At 37.1% G+C, this 17,808-nt stretch overlaps 1 protein-coding gene across 1 annotated transcript; it reads right to left on the bottom strand.

Moving 5' to 3' along the window:
- Positions 1–560: 560 nt before the first annotated feature.
- On the bottom strand, positions 561–10,692 carry csnk1db (casein kinase 1, delta b). The gene is made up of 10 exons (XM_053639602.1): positions 10,189–10,692; positions 7,398–7,508; positions 7,097–7,245; positions 6,363–6,591; positions 6,051–6,221; positions 5,470–5,618; positions 5,142–5,310; positions 4,364–4,506; positions 2,342–2,412; positions 561–2,215 (listed from the first exon to the last, which is right to left on the bottom strand). The coding sequence occupies exons 1-9, from the start codon at positions 10,262–10,264 to the stop codon at positions 2,380–2,382; spliced, it is 1,230 nt and encodes a 409-aa protein (XP_053495577.1). The 5' UTR covers positions 10,265–10,692; the 3' UTR covers positions 561–2,215; positions 2,342–2,379.
- Between the last annotated feature and the right edge of the window lie 7,116 nt (positions 10,693–17,808).

Here is a 17,808-nt window from a genome sequence, read left to right as displayed (position 1 = left end):
TCCCCAAAATGTTTAATATTGTTGGATCTAGGCCATTACATTTTATACTGAAAATGGCTGTGCATGATATTTTCGAATAAATGATAAAGAAATGATATTCCAACAAACTTTTCTGTAGAAGCCTTTCTTTGGAGAATGTGTACTTTATTTAATAACACCAAAAGTCTAGATTTTTTGTTTGCAAATATTAAATTAAATGTAGCATCATTCGCATGAATAAAAGTAAGAATATCAGCAAATACTGATCATGATATCTTGCTTAAAAAAAGAAAAGAAAAAAAAAATCGCTGTTTTGGCAAATTTAATATTGATTAAAATTTTCTGCTGTTCTTGTTGTTGACATTACAGATTTTCACCAGAAGAGGGCAGTTATCAGATGTGTGCACTCCTCCAGTAATAGCAAAAGAAAAAGAAAGAAAGAAAGAAAAAAGTTTATCTTTATAAGCAGAACAGTGTGGAAACTTTGGGATGAGGTGTGGACCTTCTTGCCTCAGAATTATCAATTTGTTTTACAAACAATACCAGAAATAAATACACTCAATAAACAAAGGAATATGCAGTTAAAATAATACAAGTAACTCATTTATTTACACATGTACAAAAAAATGTGGTGCACAAATACAGTGATACAAACTGTAGTAGGGCTCATAGATTGGCATGACAAGACCAAAAATGTGAAGCCCAAATGTAAATGGGCTTTAGGAAACCAGCGACGCCATCCCCTTATTCAGGTCTCAAACACACATACACCCTCCCTCAAACAGAATAGGTACATTATAACTAGTACATGATCATCTATCAGACACATCAAAGAAAAGAGCATGGTATTCTAGACACAGCTTTCTCCAGTCCATCAGGACATGAAGAAAGCAGCTCAGAACAACATGCTTTCTGTAAAAAATATAATACACCAGCGTTTAGGTTAACCTGTAGAGCCAAATCAGTGCTGGAACATTCATTAGAGAGGACTCCGTATTCAACCTTGACAGATGGGCTGCTGTGGAACACATCTCACTGACCACAACCTGGTCACAACTTGGAGGAGTCAGTTCGTTTTAAACATTTAAAACGTTCATCAACCATGCCTCAACATGTTTAAACAACCGATGACTTACTTGCATGATGTGCAACAGTCAACAGCTGAGCCCAAGAGACAGCCGAGTTGTAATCGGTAACCTCTCATGTCCAGCGCTTCATTTTATTGGCTTGGTGTAGAATTAAGAAGGTGGGACAGAAGAATGTAAACCCGTAATGTTTCTGGACTCAATGTAATTTGCATCTCTTTCATAATCTCTGTTAGGTGAAAAATGGAAACATTCACACAGATATATTACAATGTTCACAGCTTAGAAACAGAACAGCGCTCCAACAAGGTAAGGGGCAGTAATAGACCTTAGAAAATGTCAGAAGGAAGAATGGGAGCAAAAAACGAAGCAAAAATTCATTAAACAAAACAGGTGAGTTCCACAGGATGCTGTTAAATGCATGATTTAGGGTTCCAAGATCAGTAAATAATCCAATATGGTTTATCACGAGTTAGAAATGCTGACAATTTGGCCCCTTTGCTCTTCAAACTAAAACACAAACATGCAACAGTAACCCATCTTGCACCACATACAAATAGAATTATCAAACCATAATAAAAATTATAATGGGCAAAATAAAAGCATGGCAACACTTCTAAATATGGAGCCTTGCAAAGACAGTTTTAGGACATGGGAAGGATTTATATATAAAAACAAAAACAAACAAACAAAAAAAACAGTATACCAAATGGAACCAAGTAAACTTTTAAATACATAAATCTTATCAGAAAAAAAACATACATGATGGGTTATGCAGCAGTGTGGATGTACAAAGAAAGTACTAGTATGAAGAGAGACACCAGTGTAAAGGACACTGGAGTTTAGCTGGTTGAGTCTTTGTTAGTTGAGTCCCAAAGTCTCCTTAGACAAAGTATGATCATAAAACTCTGTGTGCACATATACCAGAGTGGGAAAAAAGGAGAGTAAGAGACAGTAGAAGATAAAGTAAGAGCAAGAGAGAGACCCTTAAAGAGGTCAAGTCGATTTGGAACCATTTTGGTTTCATCGGTTAAAGAGACATGGTCTGCTCTGCTTTGTCATGGTACAAGAAGAGCCATGAGTCTGCCATGTGGGTCATCCTCTCCACTCCATGGTCTAGAGTGGGGGCTTCTGAGAAATTTATTCGGAATCTAAAGCAAGAGTACAATATTTTAATATTAAATGACAAACACCGAGGTGACAAATTAAAAACAATTAATTAATGCAGGTTTGAGATATATATATATATATATAAATAAAAGCTAACTCAAACTCACCAGATGTTGCCGCCTTCACACTAGAACGTGATGAGCAGCTATTTGCCGTGATGATCGAAGGGAATGCTATTCTGAGGTGAAGATAGAGAACATTATAGCACCCTTCTCATTCCTTCAACTAATATGTTTGAGAAGTACTGCTATATCTTCAAACAAAATCTCTGCAACAATTTAATTATTCATTTAAATTATTTAATAATAAAATAAAGTTGTAATCATTATTCACAACAGTGATTAATTACTCCATGAAAACATGCAATGTTAGCCAGAGGCATGGTAAATGTGAAAATGATTAAATGCTGCAAAACAAAGATATTTCTCCCCCAAGTGAAAATTTTAAAGAGGTCATAACATGATTTTATGTGTTTCTTCAGTTTGGGTGTGTAATGTATCGGTTTGTGCATGTATAAGGTGTACAAAGTCCCAAAAATCACATTTTCCCCTCCTCCAGACCTGGCTTGAACGCCTCGTTCTAAGTCCAGATATTACTTCCGTAATTTGTCACAGTCACAGCGTGCACTATGACCATAATCCCACCCAAAGGCAGCCAGAAAGAAAGATGAGGCTTCAGTGAATTCAGGTGCCATGTTGTGGAGACGCTGTGTTTCGGTGTGAAAGGAAAACATTTGTTTAGCCTTACGAAAATGGACGAAATCAGTGGTTACCGTTTATTTATAACTCTGTTCCTGAGCAGTACAACCCGAACACATTTGCTTGTGCACAGCACATTTTACGGAGGACAGCTTCCTGAACCTGGGCAAGAACATGGCAGGCTACACATGAAGGTACTCCTGAAAAGTGAGGAGATTCCCACTTTGCTTGGACAATCTTGCTCTTTTGAATCAGAACCTGTTGTGTTTGGTTATTTTATGAAAGTATCTGCTACTGACTATTCAAATGCTGAGTTTTGTGTTGTGGCTCAGTTGTAGACCTCTGTTAACTTGCTACCTAAAGTTTGCCAAGTTTTTTTTTTTTTTTTTTTTTTTTTTTAAAAGTGTTTGTATGTTGATGACAGAGACATTGACTGTAGCTGCTGTTGTAATTGTATCTTGAAACGGTTTATATCAATCGAATCACAATTAAAAAAAAAAATCATAGCTTTCCATAGCTATATTGCATGAGTACCTGTGTACACACAGGGGCTATGTACAGCATAGATAGTCCCGCCGACAGGGTCAGAGTTTACATTATACCTGAAAGGTGAGAGTGTTAAAAAATAAAAACTTACTACTGTGAAATGTTCTGCTCAAGTCGTGTTTGCAAACTTGCTTCGGCTCGATCAACCTTTTCAGAATCGGCCTTGAACTGATGCAGTAAAACGGACGACATGTTTGATTCTTCGCGAACGCAGCAAACTTTTTTTTTTTTTAAATAGACTCGATGCCGAAACTCCTGCTTCACTGCTGCTCACAGCCAGTGTGAAAGCACTCATTCGTTAACATGCACGCCAGGAAAACAACCCCACACTGCTTATGCTCTGCTGCTATTGCTTTAGAAGCCTAGGAGGCTAAAGCTGAGGATAAAGATAATGCTAAGGGACGTTACTTTTCCGACACACGCAAGGCCTTTGGCCAATCACAACGCAACGGGTCAGTTGGCCAATCAGAGCACTCTGGACTTTTCAGAAGGAGGAGCTTTGGTAATATCGGCGTGTTTTAGACAGCCTTAGAACAGAGGTACTTCAATAATGTACAGTATTTGCCAAAGAATGCATTTTTTGAACATTAAAGTAAGTTAACACATTCTTACAACCAATAAACAACATAAGTAACATTTACAAACCATGATCTGACCCCTTTAAATAGTATGTTTGCCCTAAAAAGCCCATTGGAGATGCCCTTTTTGCATGTAGTTTGTGTCTAAAATGCTTTTCCTGTGTAGCTGTTAAGTCCATGGCACTCAGGAAAACAGCAAGCTGCCTCAGCACATTAAAAAGTATCACCTTAATATAGAGTCATATATTAGGTTGACGCTAGAGCTTCTAACAGACGGATTTGCTACGCTAAATCTGCTAATCTGTACCTGTGAAGTGGACATGCGCGAGGTGTCTTGCCGTCCTGTCAAATCTGATGAAGAGACATTAACAGGAGCTCCACGATGAAGCCTCATGCTCACCTTCCGTTCCCGATCTATGCCGGTTACAGGACGTGGTGAGGATGTATTTGCTGTGAAACCAGAGAACGGAATTTATAAACAGGCAAAGTGTCACATATTTAATGTAAAGTAATATAGCCTCCATGCTGTGATAAAGAGTTAACAGGAACACACAGGGGGGGAAAAAAAACAACAAAAAAACACTAGGTGTACATGCTAACCTACAGAGCCCCCCAAGTGCCAGGGTTTTTTTTTTTTTTTTTTTTTAAAAAGGAAAAAAAAAAAAGCCGCGTGTAACCCGTGCCCTCAGTTTTGTAAACCGTACCCTTGGTTTTGCAATCCGTGCCACATAAAAATCTTATACAGTTGCCCAGGTCATGCACTTTTTAGACAGTCCCTTACTGACTCCATTACTATAAGGCGCTGATGACCTGCGTTTCCCAAACGCAAACGGGTGAAAATTTAAAAATATATTCAGTTGTGTTGGTTCTATGTCTACTCAATACACATTAATAAGACAATACACATTATGTCCTTTTTGGGTGTTTATTTCTTGAGAAATAGAAGAGAGAAGCTCAAATGTACAGCGAATGTTCAATATAAACCCAACTTTAACGCGGTGCGTGCGGTTTGCAAAACCGAGGGTACGGATTACACACAGCTGTTTTTTTTTTTTTACCTGGCACTAGGGGGGCTCCGTACTAACCTGTGTGCGAGGTGGGAGTGAGGGGTGTAGGTGGGGCGACATCTTGTGTTCCGCGGGGTCTCCCAGAGGCTGATGGGATGCCACTAGCGGCAGGATTCCTGCTGTGTCTCAGCCTCTCCTCACGGTCTCTCCTCTCTCTCTCTGCCTCCTCTGCTGCACGGTTAGCACCCTGTGGGACAGAAAAATTAAGAAACAAAGACCATTCAAGTGCTTGAACAATTACCCAGAAAATACATAATCCAAAAACATGCTTACGTATATTCCAAAGCAGGGTCAAATTGATTAAAAGACTACTATAATTTAAAAAAAAAAAGTATGTAGTACTTACAAATTTGAGCATGTTCCAATCAAAGACATAATCGTATGAGAAGCCCTGTCTGTGGAAGAGGTTCCTGAAAAGCTGCCTGAGGTAGGAGTAGTCAGGCTTATCATCAAAACGTAGTGAGCGGCAAAAGTTGAGGTATGTGGCAAATTCAGCTGAAAGGAGGCAAACAGACAATGTTTTATTATTGTTTGCGTGAGGTACATCCACGTACACGGACTACGGCATAACTGTTGCTAAATAATTCTCTGCCTACACCCAATCATTACTTCAACAACCAAAAGCAAATCTTCAGATTGTTAAAATATTTTTGATAAAACTGCAAATAGCTATAATATGAGATCCAGGCTAATGAGCCAAAAAAGGTCATATATTCCTAGATATACAGCTCAGTACCTATACTGGTACGGGGTCCAACACCCTGCTCATTGGTGCACACTTATTTCACGATCGCTGATGCATTCCTGTTCCTGAAACACCTTTGAAACCCCTTTGCGTAGCTTTTCTTACTATAATATCTGTTAACCCTGAGAATGAGCAAATCTCAGCAGATCAAAGAAAAACAGTGGAGTCACACAGATACATACAAGGGTAGCCCTTGCAGAGAACTTCAATAGGCGTGGACATTTTCTTCTCGCTGATGCGCTCGTATTTCTGCCTCTTGGTGGCAGCCTTTAGGCCCTGCCACGGCAGTGAACCCAGGTTAAAATACATCAACACATATCCCAAAGACTCCAGATCATCACGCCGAGACTGCTCTGTAGAGACACACAGATAAACACACTGTTGTAAGCATGCATGGTGAAAGGACAAGTTCTGAACACAAAAATGCAAGAAGCATAAGGGAAGTTAACCAGCACCAATGCAAATAGAACTATTGTAAACTTTATAATCCTTACCTATGCCCAGATGAGTGTTGATAGAAGCATAGCGGGCAGTGCCAGTCAGGTTCTTGTTCTCTCTGTAGGGAATGTGCTGGTGGGTGCGAGCGTCTCTGTACTTCTTGGCCAGACCGAAGTCAATGATGTAGACCAGGTTCCCTTTCTTCCCTAGTCCCATCAGGAAGTTATCAGGCTTTACATCTCTGTGGATAAAGTTCTTCGAGTGGATGTACTCAATGCGGCTGATCTGTAGGGAGGTCAGAAAATACGTTGCAGGTAAATCAGACACAGTGTCATGCAGTTATACCTCTTAAAATATTTTTTATTCTGATGTCAATATGCAATGGCAAATCGGATGCTTTTTGGGCCAAATGACCCATCATGAAAAACTGGGTCTTCAAAATCATTCAAATAGATAAATTATGAAGACCATAATTAAATACTAAAAAAAGTAAGCTAAATCTAAGATTTTGGGATTTTCCCCTCTCTGGTAATCAATATGTTTTAATAATACAGGCATGGATAATGCTACATGTGTCTGCCTTTTTGTGAAATAAATTCACATTACCAAGAAGAAAAAGAATGGTTACATGTTCATGTTCTTGCATACTAATTGGTGATAGCTGTTTGAGGGATAAAGACTATTTGTTTGCAAAAAAGAACATTTTGTTCTTCAGTTCTTTTCACCGATATAAGACCAGCTTCGCCTACTTCCTGTCCTCCTTTTCGCTGCTCTAGGGTGTGTGTCTCACCATCTGATCAGCAAGCAGTAGAACAGTCTTAAGGCTGAATTTCCTGGAGCAGAAGTTGAACAGATCTTCCAGACTGGGCCCCAGCAGCTCCATGACCATCACATTATAGTCCCCCTCTGCACCACACCACTTTATGGTAGGGATACCAACTGCCAAATAACAAACACTTATTAATTAGAAAAAAATACAATCTTCAATTTAGAACATTTTCATTTTGAGACTCAAAACTCAAGCTTGCATTGGTGCCTTCTTAATAGTCAGGTTTCCAGAAGTTTAAAAAAATTGCAATGCTATATACTACCTCCTCCCTGCATCATCTTGTAGATCTTGCTCTCGATGTGAAGCTGAGGATGCTTCGTCTTCACACATTCTAGCTTGATGGCCACTTCCTCCCTAACCGAAATGTCAGTCCCTGAAATGAGAAGAAAAAAAAAAAAGGAGAGAAAATATATAAAAAGGGGCCCAATCAGGACTGTGAAACAGGTCAGGGTAACTGTAAACTTTCCATTCAGTATGGCATGATTCTACTTGGATGACTGTAAACTTGGAGCCATGACCCAATATTTAAGCAGTGTCAATGCTGTAGAAAGTACAAGACTATTTGACTGATGAGTATAGGGGCTTCTGATGACCAATAAAAGCCTTGCCATACACTGTTTATACATTTCACGATAAGCACAATTTACATGAACATTTTAGTTTTAATGAATAAGGTCATGCAATAAATCCTTCAATGGAATTTTTCAGGCTAGAAAAAGGAAACTGGTTATAAGTGAGTGAGTAAAAACATTCATCTTTTATCACAAGTCATCAGTAATGTACCGTTTAGATTTCAGTTTTTTTTTTACTTTCTTCTCAATATTTAAAAATATAATAATAATAATAATAATAATGTTTTAGACCACAGCAATCCAGACCAGGATAAACTCATTACCGAATGAGTAAATGAACACATTAATGAGTCACAAGGCCCTGCATCCCTAGCCTATCTAAAACAATGTACTGAACATGACGAATGAATTTTTTGATTTACACTTAAGATGTATTTGTAGTAATAATAATACTCAAAAACAACCAGACACATCCCATCTCAACCAATTAACATTCACCAGAAGTCTTTTTGGAGGACGGCACATTCGCAAGTCAGCACAACCTGTGTGCTACACTTACCCATAAACCCACCAAATACGCTTGTATAAACCAACCCTAACTGCCTATGTCTGTTTTCATTGGCGGATGATCAAAAAAACTAATTACGGGTCTGATATCAGCCAGTCAATATAGCACTCATATCCAAGTGAAATTTGAATCATTAAACTCTGTATTCTGTAAAATCTTTATCTCCTAATGAAGCATTTACCTGACAGAGCATAATTTGAAACACTAATTGTTGAAATACACAATATAGACATTGTCATTCAAATATCAAACAACTTTCTAACTTTAAAACCAATGAACAGTAGATCTAACTTCAGAATTCTTTTAAACAAAATCAAAAACCTGTTACACAGGGTCTACTGGTGTTTCAAATACAAACAACGCTTCAGTGTCAAGCAGATCAACAAGTCCTGACAATCACCTTCTCCTGCCCTATCTAGAAACTTCAGTTTCAGGTCTGAATTGGTAATGACAAACATGCTTGGTCAGATCCTTTTGAATAGACACAGATTTCAGTGAAGGCATTCTCTTAGCACATTGTTGAAATAGTGAGCAGGTCAAGACCCATCCTCATCTGAGAGCAATGTAAACTGTACCGTGTTATCCGGCTGTAATACGACTTCATAGGCTCTGTAAAGACAACGCATCATCTAAACTCAAATTACACATCTGCATTAGATGAAAGGACACACTTCTGGTCAACAAACAGCCACAAAATTAAAACCCTAATTTTCTATGTAACTGAGGCAGATTGTTAGTACAGCTTTGCCACAAAATGCCAAAGACATACATAACATTCACAGCATATGGCACGAACGCAGGAGGATTACGTGAGCAGTATCATACAGAAGCACTGACGTAACGAGGTGCAAATCCTGGATGAATGGAGCAGAGAAACTGCTTTCTAGGCGAGTCACTCACCTGTGGCCTCCCTAGAGCCCAGTGACGTTTATGTACGAAACCTGCAGGAAATCCCTAACAAACAGGTCAAGGAGAGCTAGAGGAATATGTTAATGCCAACAGAAGGGGAATTAGAGTGGCTGCACTGTTATTGAGATAATCATTGTCTACATGTAGTACCGCTAGGCGATCCCAACTATTTTTTGTTTAAAACCTTATAAATGTCTATCTACAGCTTCTCAGGCCCAAGTATTCTGCACTTTCACTCCAAATCCCTCTGTACACTATTGTTTCAATTTAAAGCAGGGTCAGTGGAGCTACAGAAAAAAAAGAAAAGAAAGAAAAATCCTCAATGTAAACAGATCATAGACTACGGATATACAGAAAGGGTGTTTCATAACTGTTTAATAACTCAGCACCAATCATAGCAATGATGCCATTGAGTTATGTAACATACATATAATCATGAGGTTGTATACTTGGATGGTGGTGTAACCAAATCAGCTGACATTATCCACTGGTCTTCACTGGAGACTTCATTTTTTCAGTCATGCTCAAATAACCAATCAGCTAGCTTGAAACTTGTGTGTCAGCTTACAGGAAAAATGTAAAACTTGACACTAAGCACAAAAACTGCACTGTGTCACTGATAACATTTGAAAAGGACACAAGTTTACACAAGATACTGCTTAAACATTTTTTTTAATGTGACGTACCAAAGCCTGATATGATTAATTAGAAAGCTGTTAAAGCAATTTGAGACTCATTTATAAAGAGGTTATGTATACAAGCACAACTTCATAGCCAAGCTATTATTTTATGTTGTTATACATATTGAAATGTCATTATGACAATAATCTAAACCGAGCTAATATTAACTTTAAATGTTTGCTCGGGACAAACAGCTCTCCGTAGCTTATACACACACAGCTATCCTTTCGCAAACTAGCCAGACATTTCGTTTTTAAGCAGAATAACGACACCAGGTCACATTTTCAGGTAAACGTGAAAATAAACTTTAATACTTTACTCACCCAAATAAATGTCACCGAAAGATCCACTTCCAATTTTTCTGCCCAGTCTGTATCTGTTTCCCACTCGAAGATCCATGGCTGTTATGACAAATACCCACTGACTAGCAGGAGAGCTATTGTATTTAAAATCACGAACCGAGCACAAAAACTCGTCACCGAACTAAAACCCGCTGTTTAACAACAAACACCTACAATCCCTTTATTTTTATTTCAACTTTAAGCCACTCCAACCCTCCTGAATCCCTGAGAAGAATTCGGATCCTTTCGTCGGACTTCAGTTTTCACCATCACTTTTCTAACGTACCAGCTAACACACTGCCACAATATTAGCCCCTAACGGAAGCTTAGAAACTGTAGATTATGCTCTTCTAACTTTCATGGTCATTCTTTCTTTCTTTTAAGAAGATGGAAATGGATTTTATCGCTCGACCCGTTCGCTGCTCCAGGTCTCTCCAGTTGTCACAGGCCTTCCATCCTCACAGTGGAACACAAACGCAATGTGGTGATGTCACTTCCTGTATCAACGACTCATCAAAACCGGAACCTTAAACATTAGTCATTTGGATGAAATATATCCGGACCACTAACTGCAGTTAATATGTTACAAAAATATTACAAATAATACAAATGTGACTTAAACATCAGTACAACATCAATTTATCAGTCAGAAATCCATCCTTTTGTAGATATTATAATCTTATGATAATAAAGCCCAAGGATATCAAAATTATATTTTATTTAGATGAATATATAAATATATAAATTATTAAATTACAAATGTACATTTTAACACAGTGTAACTGGCTTATTTGGTTATGTGAGTGTAATATGCACTATATTGCCAAATATTGTCATCACACCCATGCGTGCTTTTTGAACACTCCACTCCAGATTTAGTCCCACTTTACTATAACAGCCTCCACTCTTCTGGGAAGGCTTTCCACTAGATTTTAGAGCATGGCTGTGGGGATTTGCCCATTCAGCCACAAGAGCATTACTGAGGTCATGTACTGATGTCAGGTGAGGGATACAGCTTCCAACTTTGTGAAATCAGTTTGGGGAAGGTCCACATATGGATGTGAAGGTCAGGTGTCAACAAACATTAGGCCATATAGTGTGTGTGTGTGTGTGTGTGTGTGTGTGTGTGTGTATAGCGATGTCCCTAATATTTGATTAGTTGGATTATATACATAAGAACATCTGTGCTGTGATCGTGATTATTATTATTATTATTCATAATAATAATAATAATAATAATAATAATAAACTGGCACACTATATATATATATATATATATATATATATATATATATATATATATATATATATATATATAATAAACCTCATTTGAAAGTCGCTTTGGATAAAAGCGTCTGCTAAATGAATAAATGTAAATGTAATAATCATCATCATCATCATCATCATCATCATCATCATAATATCACTAGAAGGCATCCCTGGGTATAAAAAACCTGAAAAGTGTGATAACCCGTGAATTACACGAAAAGTAAGAAAAAAGGTTAGAAGAGTTGTTTGTTTTGTAACTCGATTTCTATAACTACTCTTGTGAATATGGGTCGTTACACTTGTTACATTGTTCAATTCGGCAGCACGCGTGGAGACACACAGCGCCACGCCCACCAACTCGCTGATAGGTAGAGAATATTTTATTGGTCTCACAAGAGCCAATCAGAAGGCCGCCACCCGCCTCTAGCGTGCCAGCTTATTGCATAATAGGAAACGCACGTGTTCTCCAACGCGCTGCTCGAGGGTTCTCAGATAAACAGGATAGGGACTGTTATTCCTTTTAATATTCAATCAGCTATGACCTGCTTTTTATTGGCATGTATAATAGTTGGTTTAATGACAACTGAAGAGTTTTTTCTTTGTTGAAGGCTACTACTGTTTTATTTGCTACCTGAATAAAGAAGGTAATAGTGCCATATCTATAAATACCTTGGCTAACAGGATTAGGTATTAGGTTTCAGAAGATACAGATACGTATGTAATCAAATGATCACGTCTTATAATATGGCCACCATAATGGAATTAGAAAGAAATTAAATATGTTATACCATTACCCTGTATAATAATAGGAGTAGTAATAATAATAATAATGATTTATTTATAATTATATTATATTATAATTATACTATTTATATTATATATGATTTATAATAATTATTATTTTATTTATTTCTTTTTCACCATATTTTACAATGCACAATTCAAGACTAAATCTCAAGATGCTACTTAAAAAAATAAATAAATTAAATGTCATATAGAATTTAAGGAATGTCAGAGTACAGCGAAACATTTGAAATATTTTTACTGTATAACTGACAAGGGGTTTGTTGATTTACAAAAGATGGCACTCGTAGAAAATATAGAACCCTTTAGGGTTCTTCAGTTGTCCTACTGAAGGCCTCAGAAGTTCTATGTAGAGCTACAACAAAGTGTTTCCCTATTAGAAAAGAAGCTATGAATATTATAAGCTTTTAATAGTGTAGGTTATAAAAACCCAGTGGTGGAAGAAGTATTCAGATCCCACAATACCACACTATGAAAATACTCCACTATAAGTAAAAGCCTTGCATTAAAATTGCACTTAAGTAAAGTATCTAAGTATTATCAGCAAAATGTACTTAGAGTATCAAAAGTAAACATAAGCCCTGTTCACAGCAGGACGATTTTTGCAGCGCAAAAACGGTCTTTTTAACGCACTAATGGCTGTCAGAGTGATAGTTTCACACCCAGGCAAAACGTGTGAAATGTTTTTTAACGACGAGGTTCGTTTTTTTTTTTTGACTGGGCGCCTCAAAACTGGCCGACCAATGAGATTCGCGCTTTTGTTCACGTGCCCGGAGCCGCTGAAGTTACATAAAAGTACGACTTGATGGCACTCAAGTAAAAAACACTGTCTTACGACGAAGAAGATGCCAGTACCCACCATTTTAGTGAGAGAGTGCATAAGTGACAAACACGAAATAAAATGTTCACTGTTAATAAATCCCTCTGCCTACACACATAAACAAGGTGTCCTCTGAAAGCACCAGATACAATATTACACATTAAATACTATAAAAGTGTATTTATTATGTTGTGGCTATTTTTTGACCACACTGAAATGCAAGCATATATTCTAAATTATCCATTTAATTCTTTCAGTGTTGTTTTCTACACTAAATGACATGGTTTGTTTCTTTGTCTCTTCCCTGCAAATGATAATCCGCTGATTGATAGTCCATTGTATTTATTTTGCACCTGGCATATATCAGTAAGTATACAAGTGTTCTTGACCTCTTATTCAAATAGCTAAGTGCCCCATAATTGAGTCGTTGTGTTATCATACTGACCACAAAAAAAGACTATTCATATTCAACATTTCATCAATGTGCAGGAACATTTATATTTTTGGGCACAACAATAGTTGCCTTATACCCACCCCTCCAAAAAACAGAATTAGATTAAAAAAAAAAATCTGGGTCTTCCCATAAGTATGTGAATGCTATCGCTGTGACTTTGATATAATTCAAATAATTACTTATTTAAAATGAATATAGGCCTACTGCTTAAAATGAAAACTTTAAGGATTTAGCTTTAAAGAAGCATTTGTTGCAGTGGCCAAATCACCAAAATACCTTACATTTCACAAAAGTGCATAAGTGCTTTAGCGAGTTTGCAAAAAGTGTATGAAAGGCTTAAAGACGTAAATACTGGCGCTCTGCTACTTCTTCTTCTTCTTCTCAGTGATGAGCGGGTGTCAGAAACGGAAAGTTGTGCAGCGCCACCTTGTGTACCGGAGTATTTCTGCTTTTCAATAAGCGCCATCTACTGTCAGGGAGTGAATCTGCACTTTCATTCAGCGTCCCGGTGTGAACAGGCCCTTACTCATTGTGCAGCAAAATGGCCAGTGTTTTACTATAATTTAGGTCTACGTGATGTTTTTGGATTAATGTTACTGCTGCATTAATGTGTATGTTGCATTTTACTGCTGTAGATGTTTAAGGTTGAGTTAATTTTAAACTACTTTATATACTACGGTGTAGTTTAATTTACAGCAATGCATCATATTCTATAAGATCATCATATGTTTGCAGCGTCACTTTATGGAAAATGTTTTTAAATCAAGCTTGGAAAAGTTCTCAGAAGCTTGGTGATGGTGACATTGAAGTCAAGCGACCGTGGTGTAGTTTGTTTATAGCATACGGTTAGCTTTTTATTTCTGGCGATTGTATTTAGGTTTCAAACTTCATAAAAGTTGTGTTCATTTGTGAAAATTATCTTGATGGACAAAACGTGTTAGTATTTTAAACTTTTGTTGATCACACAGCTTATTTTTAGCAATAATCCAAAAGCCTATGCGAAAATCCTATTGGGTTTTTGTCAAGGGAACCAGTGTGATGCTAACTTCTGGGTTTCGGTACAAAATGACATCATCCCTGCATCACCGCTCTATTGGGTGATTTGGCTGCGTCTCTCCTCCTGTAAACACTGTTATTGCCTTTTATGCATTGGCCTGAATCGTTTTCATTTGGTTGCATATTTTTATAATTAATTGCATATTTTCATTTGGTTGATGGCATTTTTATTTTTACTTATCCTATATTTTGGGTACAATTTTATTTATATTTTGCTTCTATGAGATGATGCATTTTAAGGATCAGTCTAATTTGATGCAAAGATTTGTAGATTAGCAGGAATGTAGCACAACATGGAGGTGAAAGCAACGGTCTGTTTACTTAAATGTGAAAGTGCAATAAAAATATGGTGTCCCTAAAATCAATGAATAATCGAGATAAATAATCGTGATCTCAATATTGATCAAAATAATTGTGATTATCATTTTGACAATAATCGTGCAGCCCTAATTTAAATACATCAGTCTGGGAAGGGTTACAAAGCTATTTCAAAGACTCTGGGACTCTAAAGAACCACAGTGAGAGCCATTATCTCCAAATGGAAAAACTCAAACCTTCCCAGAAGTGGCCAACCTTCCAAAATTCCTCCAAGAGCACAGCAACTACTCATCTAGCAAGTCACAAAAGAGCCAAGGACAATATCAAAGGACCTAGAGGCCTCTCTTGCATCAATAAACGTCACTGTTCATGACTCCACTATCAGAAATATATACAGAGCAATAATGCTCATTTAAATTTTGCCAAAACATTCCTTTATGATCCTCAAACCTTTTGGGAGAATGTTCTGTGGATTGAAGAGTCGAAAGTGGAGCTGTTTGGAAGACAGGGGTTATGTTACATCTGGTGTAAACCAAACAACAAATTCCACAAAAACAACATCATACCTACGGTCAAGCATGGTGGTGCAAGTGTGATGGTGTGGGGATGCTTTGCAGCTTCAGGGTCTGGGCAACTTGCAATTAAAGTTTTGGCGTGGCCTAATCAAAATCCTGACTTGAAACAAACAGTTGTTGGAGGACCTTAAATTGGCAGTTCATGTTCAAAAACATTCCAGTGTGGCTGAACTATAGCAATTCTGCAAAGAGTGTGCAAATATTCTGATCTCCAGTTACTGGTTGCAGTTATTGCTGCTAAAGGTGGCACAGCCAGATTTTAAGTTTAAAAGGGCAATTAATTTTTCACATAGGTGATTGGTGTTGCTTCATTAAAAAATAAATAAATAAAAACTGTATTGTGTGTTTACTTTATTTAGGTTGCCTTTTGTTTTATGTGGTTTTTCGTTTGAATATCTAAAACTATGTAGTATTCTAAAACTAAATAGTGGTTCACACATACATGGACTAGAAATAGTAAAAAAAAATAGTGTTATAATACATATGCATATGTATGTCATGATGTAACCATTAAAAAACAAACATATCCAAAATACTGTACTTCTAAATATTAGTTATTTCCTTAGGATTTGAAATATTTTTCAAATTCTTTGTTGATGGCGACATCTAGTGGCTATTAAAGGATATAATAGAAAATTTACTATTAGTAAAGAGACAAGCGTTCAATACAAAATTGTTTAAAGCTTTTGTTTTTTTGGTAAATCTTTGGCAATACTTAACCAACCCCCTTCCACCCACTCAAATAAAGTAAATAAACCAGATTATGTGGATGATGTAATAATTAAAATTACGTTCACATACTATTTATAATGAGATAAAATTTGACTTACACTATCTTAACAAATGTGTAGTAATTGTAAATAGTGTGCAAAGAAAAATGTCAGATTTCATGCTTCATACACTTCTTGAAAGTAAGACAGTTCTGAACATCTTGTTTATTTGTTTACATCAGAGCATTTGATGGGAGGGGAGTGGAGGAAGGAAACCAGGGATCTTGGGAATGAGGCTGTGACCCCTTACGTTGTAAATGCTAAATGTAATGTAAATACTCCTAAATTAAAATGAAAAGCCACTCTTTTTCAATAGAAAAAGCTCATTCCAGGAGCATCCAAGCCAAAGGCACCCATAGTATACAGTTTAGTTCTGGGAGTCTGGAGGAGGTGGTTTATGTTAGACCTGACACGTCCGTTAGAATTATTGGGTGTAAACAGTTTCTTCAGATACTCTGGTGAATTTCACTAAATACACTCATACGAGGAGAAATTTGTAGTCAATTCTATAAGACATAGGAAGTCAGTACATACTTGTCTACATAAACCTCAAGGGGTTAGAACTGCTTATTTACCTAAGTGCCCAATTCAACACACCTGACTCAGATAAACCTTTCAGGAGAACCTGATTGTACATCTCTATATGAGTAAGGTTGTAAAGAAACATTTGCAACAAGAAAAAAAAAGAGTTGTACAGTAGTCCTTTAGACATTCATAAACATTACAGTCCATTCTCTTGTAAAAAAAATTGTAAATTTTTTTTGTTCATTCTCACTGGCTTATATATTCTGTACAAACATTCTTAGGTCTACTTAATACTTCTCATTCCCTCCTCTCCTGACCCCTGAACACCATACTTCCTCTGTCAGAGAACTCTTTGAATCAGTGATGCTAAAAAAGAAAGAAAAGATAAACACAGAAAGAAAAGATAAACACTGTTTATGCAGTGGCGATCAAAGCGTTTTGATCTTCTCTGCCCCTCATCTGTTTGCCTTGGGCCTGGAGTGTGTTTTGTGGACATGCATAATATAATATAATAACATAAATGTGCTGAGATGGTCATTTTTGATGCGAGTGTGATTATGGATCACTTCGTGCAAAATGTCATATACACTTGGAGTGGATTTCCTTTTTCCATTATGCACGTATGCAATTGCAAATCAATGACCAAAGCAGTAGCAGCACCACTTGACAGATTTCTTCCTTTCCATCCCCAATAACCCCTGTGTCAAGCTTAGATAAGATTTAATCACAGCATTTTTCCTAAAACTTCCCAGCCAAAAAAAAAAAGAGAGAGAGAGAGGAAAATTTGGGCTACATTTCAGAGTTGGCCAGATGTTAAAGCAAAACGTTATCAATCATGTTGTGCTTGGTGTTTGTTCTTTAAATGAAATATTTCAGAGTATTTTCCCTCTTCCTCTCTCTTCATGGACATCAGCTGTTCTGAATGGTCCTCTGTGCTATGGTATAGGTAAAATGAGGCAAGCAAGGTAAGAGACATCTGTCAAATAGTCTGAGAATGTGGCATGACGTAAC

Source organism: Ictalurus furcatus, chromosome 13, assembly GCF_023375685.1.
Source record: "Ictalurus furcatus strain D&B chromosome 13, Billie_1.0, whole genome shotgun sequence".
In the NCBI taxonomy this organism is placed as follows: Eukaryota; Metazoa; Chordata; class Actinopteri; order Siluriformes; family Ictaluridae; genus Ictalurus; species Ictalurus furcatus.
Note: the sequence above shows the minus strand (reverse complement) of the source record. Positions and strands in the feature narration are given on the sequence as shown.